This window comes from Rhincodon typus, chromosome 41 (genome assembly GCF_021869965.1).
Source record: "Rhincodon typus isolate 14 chromosome 41, sRhiTyp1.1, whole genome shotgun sequence".
NCBI classification, from domain to species: domain Eukaryota; kingdom Metazoa; phylum Chordata; class Chondrichthyes; order Orectolobiformes; family Rhincodontidae; genus Rhincodon; species Rhincodon typus.
Window position 1 is genome coordinate 634270 of NC_063372.1, and position 16794 is coordinate 651063.

General features: G+C 42.6%; 1 protein-coding gene across 1 annotated transcript in view; it reads left to right on the top strand.

Annotated features, from left to right (window-relative positions):
- The window catches only part of LOC109924142 (vitamin D3 receptor-like), a 23954-nt gene that overhangs the window by 2512 nt on the left and 4648 nt on the right, over positions 1-16794 (top strand). The window contains exons 2-4 of the mRNA XM_048618821.1: positions 4623-4764; positions 12899-12934; positions 14091-14187. Of these exons, the coding sequence (XP_048474778.1) occupies positions 4623-4764; positions 12899-12934; positions 14091-14187 (275 nt within the window). The remainder of the gene's footprint in view (positions 1-4622; positions 4765-12898; positions 12935-14090; positions 14188-16794) is intronic.

Genomic DNA, 16794 nt, shown 5'->3' on the forward strand with positions numbered 1-16794 from the left:
TGTTTCGTACGAACAGTCAAAGGAACAAGCTGTTTCATTCGATTAGCCAGTTGTTGGAATGGACAGCCTACGTACTTAGCATCATACTGACACTGAACTTGATATATGAGTGCCTTTTTGAACTAACAACAGCATATTCATATGCATTGTAGCAGAATGAAATGGTTTGTTTAACCAGCCCATGCTTGCAAAAGGTCTTCTTTTCAATGAGATTTTGCAATGAGCACAGATGTAAGACCTCTTTCAGTATTGCAACTTAACTGGGAAGAGTGTGCTGATAAGCCCTACTGTTCCACAATGTGTTACAAATGTGTCAATACCCATTTAAGCCACCAAATTGACCAGTTTGCCAGACTGACTGCTGTTCTGGACAGAAAATCATGCCAGGTTTCATGATTAACAGAAAGTGACTCTTTTTATTATAATACTTCACTTAACAAGTGGGAGAGAAGAGAAAGGATTACAAATCTATAATGTGATTTAAACAATTGAAAACACCAAATACATACATTACGTCATGAGTAAGACAGATAGATAGATCGTTTGACACAAATATTATGGATGGTAAAATAGACAGGTAAAACAAAATTCTGAAGATCAAAAGTTCAGATCACAAAGCTGGGTTAAATTATCTCTCTGTTCCTTTTGTCTGTAAAATGATGATAATTCATCACTTCAATAGTTGATCTGATGGACCTAGGTCTTTCCTTGTATTAGAATTCTATAAGTTTCTTGAGTTTTTTTTTTACCTTTTCACTTACTCTGAGAGAAGTTTTTTTTTTCAATTTGCTGGTTCTGGAGGTCTGTTACAGATCATGAATTATACAACAAGCACAAACTGCAATTGGACCAATCCAAAGTCTGTCAACAGACAGTTTTCTGTAACTCCAATGACACCTGCAGTCCAAGTATTTCTCCTCACTGCTTTGAAAAGTAACATAGTTTTACACAGCTAAAACTGTGCACCACTTGAATTTCTGAAATTGCAAAGGTCTCCTGGTATTTCACCTATATAGCAGTCTGACTTCCATTTCAGTTTATAGTCCAAAAAGGAAAGATATGTAGTCCCTTACAGTAGGACTGGATGCCTTCATTATGTATGCTTGGCTGAGAGCCTAGACTCTCAAAACTATCATCCCAGTGTGGGGTTTTGTTTGACAACTGGAGAGAACTGTTGATTTGCCAGATTGACATATTTTAAGTAGTCATAATAAGTTATTCTTCACGTGATCTGTTTTGTCAATGTCTGTGTTTATTTGCACAAAACTAAGAAGTGTGTGAAGTGTTTGAAAGCTCTATTATTCACACTTTTAGGTAGTGTCTATGGGCTACAGAGCTATGGGTGTGCGTAGGTGAGTAGGTGATGGGAAGGAACCCAAAAGCCTTTAAGACAACTGAGGCAAAGCAAGACTTAAGACTGACACTCCAGTACAGTACTGAGTGAGTACTGCGGAGGTGCCATCTTTTCAGATGTAAACTAAAGCCCTATCTGTCTGCTTGTAATTGTAAAAGATATAATGACAATATTTTGAAGAAGAGTGGGGGAGTGCCTTGGCTAATATTTATCCCTGAATCAACATCACAAAAATCAGGATACCTGAATGTTATCACTTTGTTGTGTATGAAAGTTTGCTGTGCGCAAATTGTCTGTTGCATTTCCCTATGACATCAGTGATTGCACTTCAAATGTACTTCATTGGCTGTAAAGTGCTTTGAGACATCAGTGATCATGAAAAGCGCTACTTTGGAAGGCTTTCCATCTTTCAGTATAAAGAATAGGCAGGGAGTTGTCAGGGAGAGATGATTTAACAGCGCATTAGATCAGCACACACTCTTTTCACATTTCTTTACTTAAACGCCAGTTTAGCTGAGCCAGTTGGTACTCATGCCTTTGAGTCACAAGGTTACGGGTCTCAGACCCACTCAGAACATAAGCGTGCAACTTTGTCTGATTCTTCATTGCATTACTCAAAGGCCATTTGCCACTTCTTCAAGTTTTATATCATGGGCAAATTTTGTAATTTTACTGTGTTCCAATATCCAAGTATTGATCTCAGAAAAAGCAGTGTTTCTAGCACTGAATCTCATAGCACCATTGCTAAAAGAACAGTTCTTTTATGCCCTGGTCAAACCAGTTCTCTCTGCCAGTACCATCCAAGGCTAATTTTATTGGTAATTTGTCTCATTTACTATTTTTGTGACATACTTGTGCACAAATTGGCTGCTACCATTGCAACTTCATTTGTGGTGATAAGGTGTTGCAATTATTTATTTATTTCATCTCTGGGATTTGGTTCAACTCCAACTTAATCACTGAGGTGAAGGTCTCCTCTGTACTGATTATCTTAATCTTTGGAATCATCCTGGACCTTTCCGTCATAAACAACCTCTATTCTGGTTCTGATCGACCCTCATTATTAATGTCAACTGTGAAGAGTTCATTGATTTCTTTTGTCTTCAAACTCTTCCCCTCCTCTACCTTGAACCTGTAGTTTCTCTCATAGTGTCTCTCTACCCCTCATCTTCTCCATGACATCCAGCTCCTGCCCCTTGACTCCTGACTAACCCAACCCTTAATCACTCAGTTAACCTATCCTTGCAAACGATTGATGTTGTAGAAGACTATCTTTCCAAATGTGCTAAATGCACCTTAAAACTCCCAGCTTGACTCTTCCACCATCTCTAACTACTGCCAAACCCTAACGTTTTCCTGTTTAAGGCCCTCAAATATTCTACGCTTCTTGTATGCTCACTTATTGTTTTGCTCCTTTTACAATTCCTGCAGATTAGTGTCAATTCCACACTCACTATACCACTCTGGACAAAGTCACCAATAACATCTCAGTGGAAACAAACTCAGTGCCTTATCCTTCCTATTTTTCCAACTTCCCCATAGCCTTCAACATGTTCGACCGCTGCATCTGTACCGAGTCCTATCTCTACAAACACCTGCAGCTATATGTCCCAGTTTAGATCTTCCATTCTTCCCATTCTTCTCTACTATGCATCAGTAGTGCCTTCAGAATATGATTGTTACCTAAGCACCCAACCACACTGTTTTCAAAAATCTCCATGAAGTCTTATCATTTAAAACAGTTCATAGATCATAGCTCCTAACTCATGTTTGCTTCTAGCCTTTTTGGGGCGTGTCTTTGGATGCATTGCTGTATTAAAGGCACTGTGCAGTGTTTTACGAGCCTGACATGGAATAATGTGACACCCATCTCCTCACCTCTCACTAGGTGCTGATCAGCACATGAAAGTGTGTGGAATTTATCAATAACCAATCTCCAATGTGATTGATCTGAACTAAATCCTCTGTTTGTTGTGAAGCTTACCGTTTGGTGTTGATAAAATGGTGCACAGTAGAGGGACCTGATTTGTTTGAATTTTCAGTGAAACGATTTCTCACCCTTTACTTTCAGGAAGAGTGGAACTATGCATTAATCACTGGACGCAATTGCATTTTGCAAATGACCATAACTTGCTTGATCTTTTAGAACTATACTTGGCACACAGCATCATGTGAGATTAAATGAGCGCAAGAATTGACTGTTATTTGCTGCATAAGCGATGATTACAGGGAAACTAAACTAAAATTCATATTTTTCCTATATTTACAAAAACTGACACCAAATTAAAACTTTGCTTTACTGCCATTATAAGTTGTGATGACTGTAAGAGCAGACAAAAGAAAAAGCATCTTCTTATTTGTATCCTGTCCACTTTGAGCTCTCCTTTTCCCTTCTCTTCCATGATCGAAATGGTTTGAGCATTGATTGGGCTTCTTGGCTACTGTAAAACTGAGCAAATAGCATTTTTTTTTAAGTTTACTTGCTGTTGAGGGCCATGACTTTTGCTGGGATACAGTTCTGCTGCAACTTGCAGCCCTTCATCTCTTCACTGAGTTAAATGTGTTTGTCCTTAGATGGCAACACAAAAGAAATTGACTGTGGTAACGTCATGGCTAAGTCTGATCATGCCCTCTCCATTATTCCCACACACTTTTGGCAGTGGAAGTCAAGACTATTTTTTTCTCCTGCCTAATCCATGCTGAATGATTGTAGCACCCCAACTGCTGCCCCAGCTAAAATGAGTGAACTCAACACAGGAACTGACATGAAACCTTGCTGGGCTGTATGGCTGCATGCCACATCACATGTTTATTTTATCTTTATATGTGCTTCAAGCTTGTTATTTTTATACAGTGTACTTCTTTTTCTGTTTAGCAAATCATTGTTACAGGCATGAAGTGGGATGATAAAAGAGGTGCCAGCATTGTGGCAAAGCTGTACATTAGAGCAGTAACCTGCAAGTGTGGAAACAAATGTTTCAGGTTTTAATGCCACCGCTCCACTTCCCACGCTCTACTGCGCCAGTTAGCAACCATATAATTTCTCTAAAAGGGGTGGGGCAGAGAGGATGGAAAATGAAATAGGAACCATCTAGTCAAGGAGAACATTGACAAAGGAAATAGAATCGCCACCTGCCCTAAGGGGCAGAATTGTGGACCTAATGATGGAGACATTATACCCATCACTGGGTAAATATCATAAATTAATTTACAACAAAAATGCTGATGCAGAAATATTTACTAAGGAGAGAACTTCTTCAATCTGCAGGGAGTTGCTTGCGGATGACCAAATTGCCCTTCTGAAGTCAAGTGCAATTGAAATTATTATGCTACGATCAAACGAGTCCTTCTCAGTGGAGGATATGTCCTGGAAATGTGGAAATGATGAGTTCAAATATGATATAAATGACGTCACCAGAGGTAAGCAGCAAAAAGAAACAAAGCCATATTCACATCCACACATGCCATTCAGCTCAGGCAAAACTCAATTTGGGGAAAGCTAGATTTGGGGAAAACTACATGCTGAGTACTGCCAATGATATTATAGAAACAGTGCTACCCATGGTCCCCTCCTATATTGTGTTAAGACAAAGGGTCTACACTAAACAAAAAAAATGTATGTGACCAGTGTTTAACCTTTCATAGAATCCCTACAGTGTGGAAACAGGCCCTTCATCCCAACAAGTCCACACTGACTCTCAGAACATCCCACCCAGACCCTTCCCCCCCATAACCCACCTAATGTACACATCCTTCCACACTATGAACAATTTAGCATGGCCAATCCAACTAACCTGCACATTTTTGGACTGTGGGAGGAAACTGGAGCACCCGGAGGAAACCCACACAGACACAGGGAGAATGTGCAAACTCCACACAGACAGTCACCCCAAGGGTGGAATCGAACCCAGGTCCCTGGCGGTGTGAGGCAGCAGTGCTAACCACTGAGCCACCATGTTGCCCTTTCATTGTCAAAATTTTAAAGTTCCCAATCTTTTCCAGAAGTAGGTGTATTGATCAAACAGAAATTCAACTATTCTGTTCACTTGATCTGGCCTGTCTTGCTTTTTCTGTTCTTTTTGATTTCCCAGGAGCCAGTTGGGACCAGGTAATAACAATTACTTGTCCTATTTCAGGATAAAAGTTAGGAATATGGATTCCAATTTTAATGGCTGCTGGCTGCGAAAGTCTTTAGCCTCAATCCTTCTGTACTTGCATTGATGACAGAGAGTGCTTATCTTTTCTCCTACCACAACCCCAACCACCATTTTTTTTTGTGGTTGAATCATACTTAAATCTAATTGTGGCATAGCTATTTTTACCTCCTACCATCATTCTTCCCTGCCCCACCAAATTCCAAAGAAATTCTTGTGCAATGCAAATGAGTGGAAACCTGGGAATTCTGAATTTAAGACCTTTCTTTGTGAGTGTGTCCTGGAGGTACAGCAGAGAAAACCAGGCATATGCAGGTTCAGTAGAAATTGAGAAAAAAGAAACATGAGGCCTGCTGTAGCATTCAGTATGATCATGGCTGATCCACTATCCCAATACCATACTCTTGCTCTCTCACCATACCCCTTTACATCTTCAGTGTCTTCAAATCCAACTCTTTCTTTCTTAATTATATTCAGTAGCTTGGCCACCACACCCTTAAGTGGTAGAGAAATAAACAGATTCATCACCCTCTGAGTGAAGAAATTTCTACCCATCCCTGTCCTAAATGGTGTATCCTAAGACCATGACCCTTTGTTCCAGATGCCCACCATGGATAACATCATCCTTGTGTCCAGTCTCACCAGCCCTATCACAATTTTATATATTTAAGTGAAGTCACATGTAATACCAGTGACCATTCCTATGTTTTGTGTGGGGATGGTCTCCTCTATTACTTGTAACAACATCATAAATATATTGTCAAAGAACAAGGCTTTGATTGCATCACGGAGGACAAACGTAAATGGCAAAAACATACTAGTGTTAGGATAAAAATGGCAATGCAAAAATGGAAAGTCTGCACTCTAAATTTTGGTCCGGCTGCACTCGTGTGAGGTTTATGGTACAATCTTCCTCGTTAAACCATGTAATACATTGCCTACAAAGTAAAAGCCACTGTTGATGGATCAGCATGTCTGCTAAAAGCTTTAAAAATTGTGCAAAATGCAATAGCAAATGCTTGATTGCTGATACTTGTAATCATGTCATCAATGCTTGTCCCCTAAAAGCAATATCACAACTTACCAGTTTGTCTTGGGTTCATAAAGGGTGCTTATACAGGAAGTATGCAGTTTTCTGAGAAATCCATCATACTGAGTTGGTCTTTGCATGTTCATTAACAGAAACCAGCGCGGAGGAAGTGATAATACTGTATTGAGGATTTTACTGAAATCTTCTATGCTGTTTGTGAATTAAAAGCAAATTACACTATTCCTTCCAAGTAACATGGAAGTAATTACAGTAAGTCAAACTCTGACATCACAGGAATGCCATGAGTTGATTGACTGGTGAGCATTGCAGCTTTACTTCCCTTTCTCAGAAGACAATGTCCCAGATGTCACCATCCCTGCCCCTGGGTATTGTCCTTTCCCAGCAATAGGACAGACCCACTACACATGGTGGTGCAGTGGTATACAGTCAGGAATGAGTATTCCTTGGAGTCTTTAACGTTGACTCAGGACCCATTGAGGTCTCATGGCATTAGGTTCAACACAAACAAGGAAACCTCCTGCTGACTACCATGTGTCGTTCCCACCCCCCAACCTCTGCTGATGAATTGGTGGATGAGGGTGCAAGGGCACAGTGTCAATTCGTAACTGAGAAGAATGCACCACTCATGCCACACTGTTCCACAAGCTGTTGCAGAATATATAAAATTCCAATGAGATCACCAAAATGACCAGTTTTCCTGACTGCATGACTGCTACTCAGGGCAAAAGCAATTCACGCCAGTTTGTTTTTTCAGCAGAAAGCTATTTAACAAGAATAATGAAAAGAAAAGAGTTCTAATTTATGCCACTTAAACATACCCCTTTGATTATGTACATGTGTGGGAATTTAATCATAATTAAGACAAATGGTTTCACACAAATTATGTGTAGTAAAGGAGTATAAGCAGGTCAAACAAAATTCCGAAGATCAAAAGTCCAAAGGTGGGAAGTTCTTTTTCTCAGTCCTGTTGCAGTGATGATATGCTGCTTGTAGGCTGACACTTGTTCTTCGATTCAACATCAGGTGAACTTTCTTGTACAAATTATTTCTTTTACGTTTTATTGATTTTCCGTCTTTATCCCATATGGAGAGAGAGGAAGAGATAAATGCTTTCGATCTGAAGGCTCTGGGTGTTTTTCCACTGCTGCTGTTGGCATTTATAGCATTTTAGCATTCTGCAGCTTAACCAATCAAACAGCTGTTGCCAGGCAAAATTTCCTTAACTTGAAAGTTCTCAGTGCCACTTAGTCTCAAAGTCTCCCTCTTGCTACTTCTGAAAAGCAACATTGCATTGCACAGCTCAATGATATGCAACACCTGATTTTCAAGTCACAACACTCTCCTGGTATTGCAGTTCTAAAAATATAAAATATGTGATCTCTTACAACAGAATGTATTCTGAGGGGGAGACTTCAATATCCATCACCAAGAGTAGCTCAATAGTAATACTATTACTTGAAATGGCTGAAACCTACAAGGGGGAGGCAATGGCCTAGTGGTATTGTTGCTGGACTGTTAATTCATGAGACCCAGATAATGTTCTAAATTCATAGAATCCCTACAGTGTGGAAACAGGCCCTTCGGCCCAACAAGTCCACACTGAACCTCACAGCATCCCACCCAGACCCATCCCCCTATAACCCACCTAATCTACACCTATGGGTATTTTAGCATGGCCAATTCACCTAACCTGCACATCTTTGGACTGTGGGAGGAAACCAGAGCACCCGGAGGAAACCCACGCAGACACGGGGAGAATGTGCAAATTCCACACAAATAGTCACCCGAGGCTGGAATCGAACCCGGGTCCCTGGTGCTGTGAGGCAGCAGTGCTAACCACTGTGCCACCATGCTGCCCCATGCTGGGGACCTGGGTTCAAATCCCGCCATGGGGAAAAACCCATCTGGTTCACTAATGCCCTTTAGGGATGGAAACTACCGTCCTTACCTGGTCTGTCTTAGATGTGACTCCTGACCCACAGCAATGGGGTTGGCTCTAAACTGTCCTCTGGGCAATTAGGGATAGGCAATAACTGCTGCATAGCCAGTGATGCCCTCTTCCTGTGAATGAATAAAGGTGGGGGCGGGAGGGGTGGAAATCCAGCCACTAGACTGGATGCCCATCAGATGCTAAGGGAACCAATGAGAGGGAGAAAACTTAGCTCATCCTCCACCCAATTGTCACAGATGCATCTGCCCACCATACAGTCATTATGGAGATGAAGTCCTGTCTTTATATTGAGGATAACCTCAATTGTGTTGTGTGACATTACCACTTCAAATGGATTGAGCAATTCATTTAGCATCCGTGAGGCGCTGTGGGTCATCAGCAGTAGCAGAATTGTATTAAGCCACAATCTGCAACCTCATATCCCCGACTCTACCATTATTATCAAGTCAGGGGGTCAACCCTGGTTCAATGGAGAGTGCAGGATGGCATGCCAGGAGCACCACCACGAATACCTAGTAATGAAGTGTCAACCTGCTAAAGCTACAACACAGGATTACTTGCATGCTAAACAGAATAAGCAGCAAATAACAGGCAGAGCTAAGTGATCCCACAACCAACAGATCACCCTCCACTCTCTGCTGGTTGGAGTCATACCTGGCACAAAGGAAGATGGTGTGATTATTGAAGGTTAACAACTTCAGTCTTGAGACATCACTCCAGGAGTTCCTCAGAGTAATGTCCTAGGGCTAACCATCTTTAGTTACTTCATCAGTGACCTTCCATCTATCATAAAGTCAGGGTTGGAATTGTTCATTGTTGAATGCCCAGTGTTCAGCACCATTTGTGATCCCTTTGATACATAAGCCATTTTTATCCATATTCAGAAAGACCTGGACAAGATCCAGATTTGGGCTGATTAGAGGTAAGTAACATTTGCACTACACATGTGTCACAAATGACCACCTCCAACAAGAGAGAATCTAACCATCTGGCCTTGACATTCAATGGTATTATCATCAACAAATACCCCATTATCAACATCCTGGGAGTTACCATTGACCAGAAACTGAACTGGTCTAGCCACTGTGGCTAGAAGTTAAGGCCAGAGGCTCGGAACCCTGCAGCAAGTAACTCACTTCCTGGCTCCCAAAGCCTATCCAGTATCTACAAGGCACAAGTCAAGAATGTGATGGAATTCTCCTCACTTGCCTGGATAAATGCACCTCCAGTAACTGAAGAAACTCATACATAACAACACTGCACATGACAAAGTGGCTGCTTGATTGGTACGCATCCACCACCTTCAATATTTTCTCTTTCCAACACTAATGCACAGTGGCAGCAGTGTGTACCATCTACAAAAATACACTGCAGAAGTTCACCAAGGCCCCTTAGCACCTTCCAAACCCATGACCATTACCAACTAGAAGAACAAGTACAGCAGACATTTGGGAACACCACCACCTGCTAGTTCCAATCCAAGCCACTCACCATCCTGACTTGGAATTATATCACCATTCCTTCAGTATCATTTAGTTAAAATCCAGGAATTCCCTCCCTAACAGCATTGTGGGTCTACCCATAGCACATAGACTGCAGCGGTTCAAGAAGGCAGCTCACCACCACCTTCTCAAGGGGCAGTTAGGGCTGGGTCAGCCAGCACATCCCATGAACAAATAAAATAAGTTAGGAAGTTGGTCCAAGGAGTTGGGCATTCATTTTTTTTTTGATTAAGGTGAAGTCAAGTATTTCAATTAACCTCCCTATATTTAGGGAACAGAGAAATATGTAGCTGGTGAGTTTGTTTGATTTTCTTCAGAGTAGTAATTTAGTAGATTTGATCTCTGGAAAGCACATGCCCTGATTCTTGGATAACCATATATGCAGGAAGTGTCATCAGCCGCAGCAACTTGGCTTCAGGTTTCAGAGCTTTAGCAGCAGCTGGTGTCACTGGTGCATCTGCAAGGTTGAGAGCTTTGTGCACGGATACTTCTAGATGTGGTCAGCCCAAACTTAAGAGAATGCTGGGAGGGAGGGGATGGGTAAGTATCAGGTTATCAAGAAGAAATGAGAAATTAGTGCAGGAGTTCCCTGAGTGCATCCTGCTCTTCAACCATTATTCAGTTCTGAATACTGGTGAGAATGATGGTTTGCCTATGCAGTACAGCCAGAGCCAAGTTTGTGAGACCACAGGTGGCTCAAAATTAAAGAGTAGTTATAACGGGGAACTTTGCTGCTCATGATCGTAAAGGTCTACAGGAAGAAAGAAGCCCTTTGGTCCATCAGGACTGCACCTAACTACTCTAATCCCATTTTCCAGTGCTTGGAATAAAAATGGTAGTAGCAACGTGGATACAAAGTTCGCTGAGTGACAGGAAATGGTAACAGCGAATGGTTGTTCTTCATACTACAGAAACATTTATAAGTTGAGTTCCTCAATCATCGTAAGGATTCCTTCTATTCCTGATATATAGTAATGACCTTGACATTAGTGTATAGGGGACGGAGCAGATGATTGCAGATGACGGTGGTTGGCACTGCTGCTTCACAACACGAGGGATCCAGCTTCAATTCCAGTCATGAGTGACTGTATAGAGTTTGCATGTTTTTCCTGTGTCTGTCTGGCTTTCCACCGGGTGCTCCAGTTTCCTCCCCTAGTCCAAAGATGTGCAGGCTAGGTGGATTAGGAGGGTTATGGTAAATACAAGGTTATGGGGATAGGGTGGGTCAGTACAGACTTGATGGGCCAAATGACCTCTATTTGCACTGTAGCACTTCTATGATTCTTTGATACCAAACTTGGAACATGAATCCATGAGGAGGATGGTGTAACTTTAAAAGGATGAGTGACAGGTGACATTTAATAGAGAAGTATGAAATTAATTATTCATTTGATTGCAGAGGAGTCTGGACAGAGTACATTGGGTGAGGGCATGCAGGCGCAGACTGGGAACTGTTCCCATTCATAGAATTGAGAACTGGGGGCACAGATTTAAGGTGACTGCTAACGAAGCGATAACACATGAGGAAAAACTTTCATACAGCAAGGGGTTAAAGTCTGGAATGCTCTGAATGAGTGTGGTAGAGGCACATACAATTTAGACTTTGGAAAGGGAATTGGACCATCATCTAAAAAGTGAAAATTTTCAGGGCTACCGGGAAAAGACAGGTGTGGCACTAGGTGAACTGCTCCTTCAATAGGGCCCACACAGGCACAATGGGCCTAATGGCCTCTTTCAATGCTGTGATGATTCTATGCTAACATGCCCCTTCACCCCTCACCCTCAAGCAGGCACTGCTCGTCTTACAAAGTCTGTGTCTATCTGGGACAACATGCCTGAAACAATCAAGTTATACTGGTCAACACTTAGTGCACAGCATGATTCTCAAATGGAGCATTAATATTGCCCCAAGGGGAAAATTGAAAGGATTCCTGTTCATTCTCGTGAGTGAGAAATCTACCCTGAGATGGTTCAAAATAATTTTATCATTTGGCTGATGTGCTGCCTGAGAGTGATGGAGGCTGGTTCATTTGAGGCTTTCAAAAGGGAATGAGACTATTTGATAAAAAGAAGAACATACAGAGTTACATAGAACAGTACAGTACAGGCCCTTCGGCCCACGCTGTTGTGCCAAACTTTTACCCTAATCCTAAGGTCTATCTAACCTCCACCCCTACCTTATACTATCATCCATATGTCTATCTAATAGCCACTTAAATGCCCCTAATGAGGCCGACTGGCAATGCATTCCACGCCCCTGCCACTCTGAGTAAAGAACCTACCTCTGACGTCTCCCCTGTATCTACCTCCACTCACTTTAAAACTATGCCCCCTCATAATAACTACCTCCACCCATGGAAACAGTCTCTGGCTGTCCACTCTATCTATACCTCTGATCATTTTATCATAGAATCTCTACAGTGTGGAAACAGGCCCTTCATCCCAACAAGCCCACATCGATCCTCAGAGCATCCCACCCAGACCCATCCCCTATAACCCACCTAATCTACACCTCCCTGAACACTACAGGCAATTTAGCATGGCCAATCCACCTAGCCCGCACATCTTTCGACTGTGGGAGGAAACCGGAGCACCCAGAGGAAACCCACGCAGACACAGGGAGAATGTGCACACTCCACACAGACAGTCGCCCGAGGCTGGAATCGAACCCAGGTCCCTGGTGCTGTGAGGCAGCAGTGCTAACCACTGTGCCACCCACTATCAAGTACACCTCTATCAAGTCACCTCTCATCCTTCGTCGTTCTAAAGAGAAAAGCCCTAGCTCTCTCAACCTTTCCTCATAAGACCTTCCCTCCATTCCAGGCAACATCCTGGTAAATCTCCTCTGCACCTTTTCCAACGTCTCCACATCTTTCCTGTAATGAGGTGACCAGAACAGGACACAATATTCCAGATGTGGCTGAACCAGGCTTTTGTATAGCTGGAGCATAAGTTCACGGCTCTTGAACTTGATCCCTCTATTAGTGAAAGCTAACACACCATACGCCTTCTTAACAACTCTATCCACCTGGGTGGCAGCTTTCAGGGAACTGTGAACATGAACTCCAAGATCCCTCTGCTCCTCCACACTGCCAAGAGTCTTTCCGTTAGCCCTGTATTCTGTTTTCAAGTTTGTCCTTCCAAAATGAATCACCTCACACTTTTCAGGGTTAAACTCCATCTGCCACTTCTCAGCCCAGCTCTGCATCCTATCAATGTCCCTTTGTAACCTTGAACAGCCCTCCGCACTGTCCACAACGCAACCCACCTTCGTATCGTCCGCAAACTTCCTAATCCACCCTTCCACTCCTTCATCCAAATCATTTATAAAAATCACAAATAGAAGAATAGAAGTTGAAAGGAGAAGGCAGGAAAATGGAAATTTGGTGTAGATCTGATGGGTCTTCCCTTATTTTGTACAAATTTAATTTGATTTGTGGTTTACAGTTGACATTAAACTGACATGTACACTTTAAATTCAGCAGTTGTCAGCCTTAAGCAAGATTTCTTTGAGGGTTCCAGTGAAAGAGCGGCTTAATTAAGAACCAGCTGAAACTGGATCCTCATTGAGCGAGTCAGCTAGGCCTTTTGTGTTAGGAGCATATAAAACTAGCGATTTAGTGTGACTTATGATAGAGTGCCAGAGTTATACAGAGTATAGTAAGGGGGATTGACATGATCTCTGCAGCAAAGAGCATGAGTCCAGATGGTTATGTTGTATGCCCAGTTGCAGGGTTCAGAATATCTGCTCAGGATTCGAAAGGAAATTGGAGTGGGATGAGGACGATCTAGTTGCCACGATCTATGTAAATACTAGTGACCCAAACAGGACAAACAAGAAGGTTCTGCATAATTGATATGAGTAACTAGGTGCCAAATTAAGAAGCAGAACCTTAAGGATCATAATCTCTGCATTATTACCTGAGCCACATGCCAGTTGGCATAGGGCAAATCAGATTAGAGAGATTAGAAAGAGTGGTGTGGGAGAACTGGATTCTCATTCATGAAGCCCGGGCAGCGGTACTGGGGAAAGTGGGAACTGTGTTGCAGCTAATGTTCCTGCCAATTGCATAACTAGGGAAATAGAGAGGATTTTAAAGTGAATAGTGGGGGCAAAGGACCAAATTTGGGCAGATGTGATAAATCAAAGAGTAGAGCCAAGGCCAAAAACAGAGGTATTAATACTTGAAATGACTGATGAACCATGACACGAAAGGATAGAGAATATAAATCTTAGAGTCATAGAGCTGTGCAGCATGGAAACAGACCCTTCAGTATAACTGATCCATGCCAACCAGCTATCCTAAATTAATCTAATCCCATTTGCCAGCATTAGGCTCATATCCCTCTAAACCGTTCCTATCCATATACCCATCCAGATGCCTTTTAAATGTTATAATTGTATCAGCCTCCACCATTTCCTGTGGCAGCTCATTCCATACACGCACCACCCTCTGCATGAAAAAGTTACCCCTTAGGTCCCTTTTAAATCTTTCCCCCTTAGGTCCCTTTTAAATCTTTCCCCCTCACCTTAAACCTATGCTCTTTAGTTTTGGACTCCCCTAACCTAGGGAAAAGACCTTGACTATTCACCCTATCCATGCCCCTCATGATTTTATAAACCTCTATAAGGTCCCCCTGAGCCTCCAATGCTCCAGGGAAAATTGCCCCAGTCTATTCAACCTCTCCCTACAGCTCAAACCCTCCAAACCCAGCAACATCCTTGTAAATCTTTTTTGAACCCTTTCAAGTTTCACAACATCGTTCCTACAGCAGGGAGACCAGAATTGAACGCTGTATTCCAAAAGTGGCCTAACCAATGTCCTGTACAGCTGCAACATGACCTCCCAACTCCTATACTCAATGAACTGACCAATAAAGGCAAGCAGACAATGATAAGATTAAAATTTAGGAAGAGAGTAAAATGATAAAGCTAAAGGATCTGTAGTTGAGTGCAAGTAGCATTCAAAGCAAAACTGGTGAACTGAGGGCGCAAATAAAAATAAGTACGATCTGGCAGCCATTACAGAAATATGGCTGCAGGATGACATGGATTCAGACCCGAATCTTGAACAGTACAGGACATTTAGGAATGACCAGAAAGTAGGAAAAAGTGGACTGTGTTAGTTAATGATAGGTCATACTAAGTTCAGTAAACCAAGAGAATGGGCTGAATCTTCCATTTTTTTTAAAGGTAGGCCTGGGTTAATTGAATTCCTGCAGTGTGGAAACAGGCCATTAGGCCCAACAAGTCCACACCAACTCTCTGAAGAGCATCCCACCCAGGCTCACACCCCTACCCTATCCCTGTAACCATGCATTTCCCATAGCTAATCTACCTAGCCTACAAATCCCTAGACACTATGGGCAATTTAGTATGGCCAATCTAACTAGCCTCCACATCTTTGGACTGTGGGAAGGGAACCACAGCACCCAGAGGAAACCAGCAAAGACACGGAGAATAAAACATAGAACAGTACAGCACAGTACAGGCCCTTCAGCCCACCATGTTGTGGCGAACTTTTACCCTAATCCTAAGGTCTATCTAACCTCCACCCCTACCTTATACTATCATCCATATGCCTGTCTAATAGCCGCTTAAATGCCCCTAATGAGGCCGATTCCACTACCCTCTCTGGCAATGCATTCCACGCCCCGACCACTCTTTGAGTAAAGAACCTACCTCTGACGTCTCCCCTATATCTACCTCCACTCACTTTAAATCTATGCCCCCTCGTAATAGCTGCCTCCACCCTAGGAAAAAGTCTCTTGTAACCTTGAACAGCCCTCCGCACTGTCCACAACGCGACCCACCTTCGTATCGTCCGCGAACTTACTAATCCACCTTTCCACTCCTTCATCCAAATCTTTACAAAAATCACAAATAGAAGAGGACCCAGAACAGATCCTTGGGGTACACCACTCGTAACTGAGCACCGTGTTGAATATTTTCCATCCACTACCACCCTTTGTCTTCTAAAGGTTAGCCAATTCTGAATCCAATCTGCCACATTTCCCCCTATCCCATGCCTCCTTACCTTCTGCATGAGCCTACCATGGGGAACCTTATGAAACGCCTTACTTAAATACCATGTTTACCATGTCCACTGTTCTACCTTCATCCACGCGTTTGGTCACCTCTTCAAAGAATTCAATAAGGTTTGTGAGGCATGATCTACCCCTCACAAATCCATGCTGACTATCACGAATCAAACTTGCCTTTCCAAGTGATCATAAATCCTATCTTTCAGAGCCCTTTCCAATAATTTGCCCACCACTGACGTAAGACTAACTGGCCTATAATTTCCGGGGTTATCCTTATTCCCTTTTTTGAACAAGGGAATGACGTTTGCCTCTCTCCAATCTTCCGGCACTATACCCGTGGACAGTGAGGACGAAAAGATCATCGCCAAAGGCCCTGCGATCTCTTCCCTCACTTCCCATAGAATCCTTCGATAAATCCCATCAGGCCCGGGGGACTTATCTATCTTCAACTTCCTCAAAATTCCTAGCACATCTTCCTCATTAACGGCGACCTCCTCTAGCCTACCGGCCTGTTTCACACTGTCCTCCTCTACAACTAGGTCCCTCTCAGTTGTGAATACCGAAGAAAAGTATTCATTAAGGACCTCTCCTATCTCTTTAGGCTCCGTGCACAAATTCCCTTTACAATCCTTGATCAGCCCTACCCTTTCTCTGGTCATTCTCTTATTCCTCACATACGTGTAAAAAGCCTTGGAGTTTTCCTTGATCCTATCCGCCAAGGTTTTCTCATGCCCCCT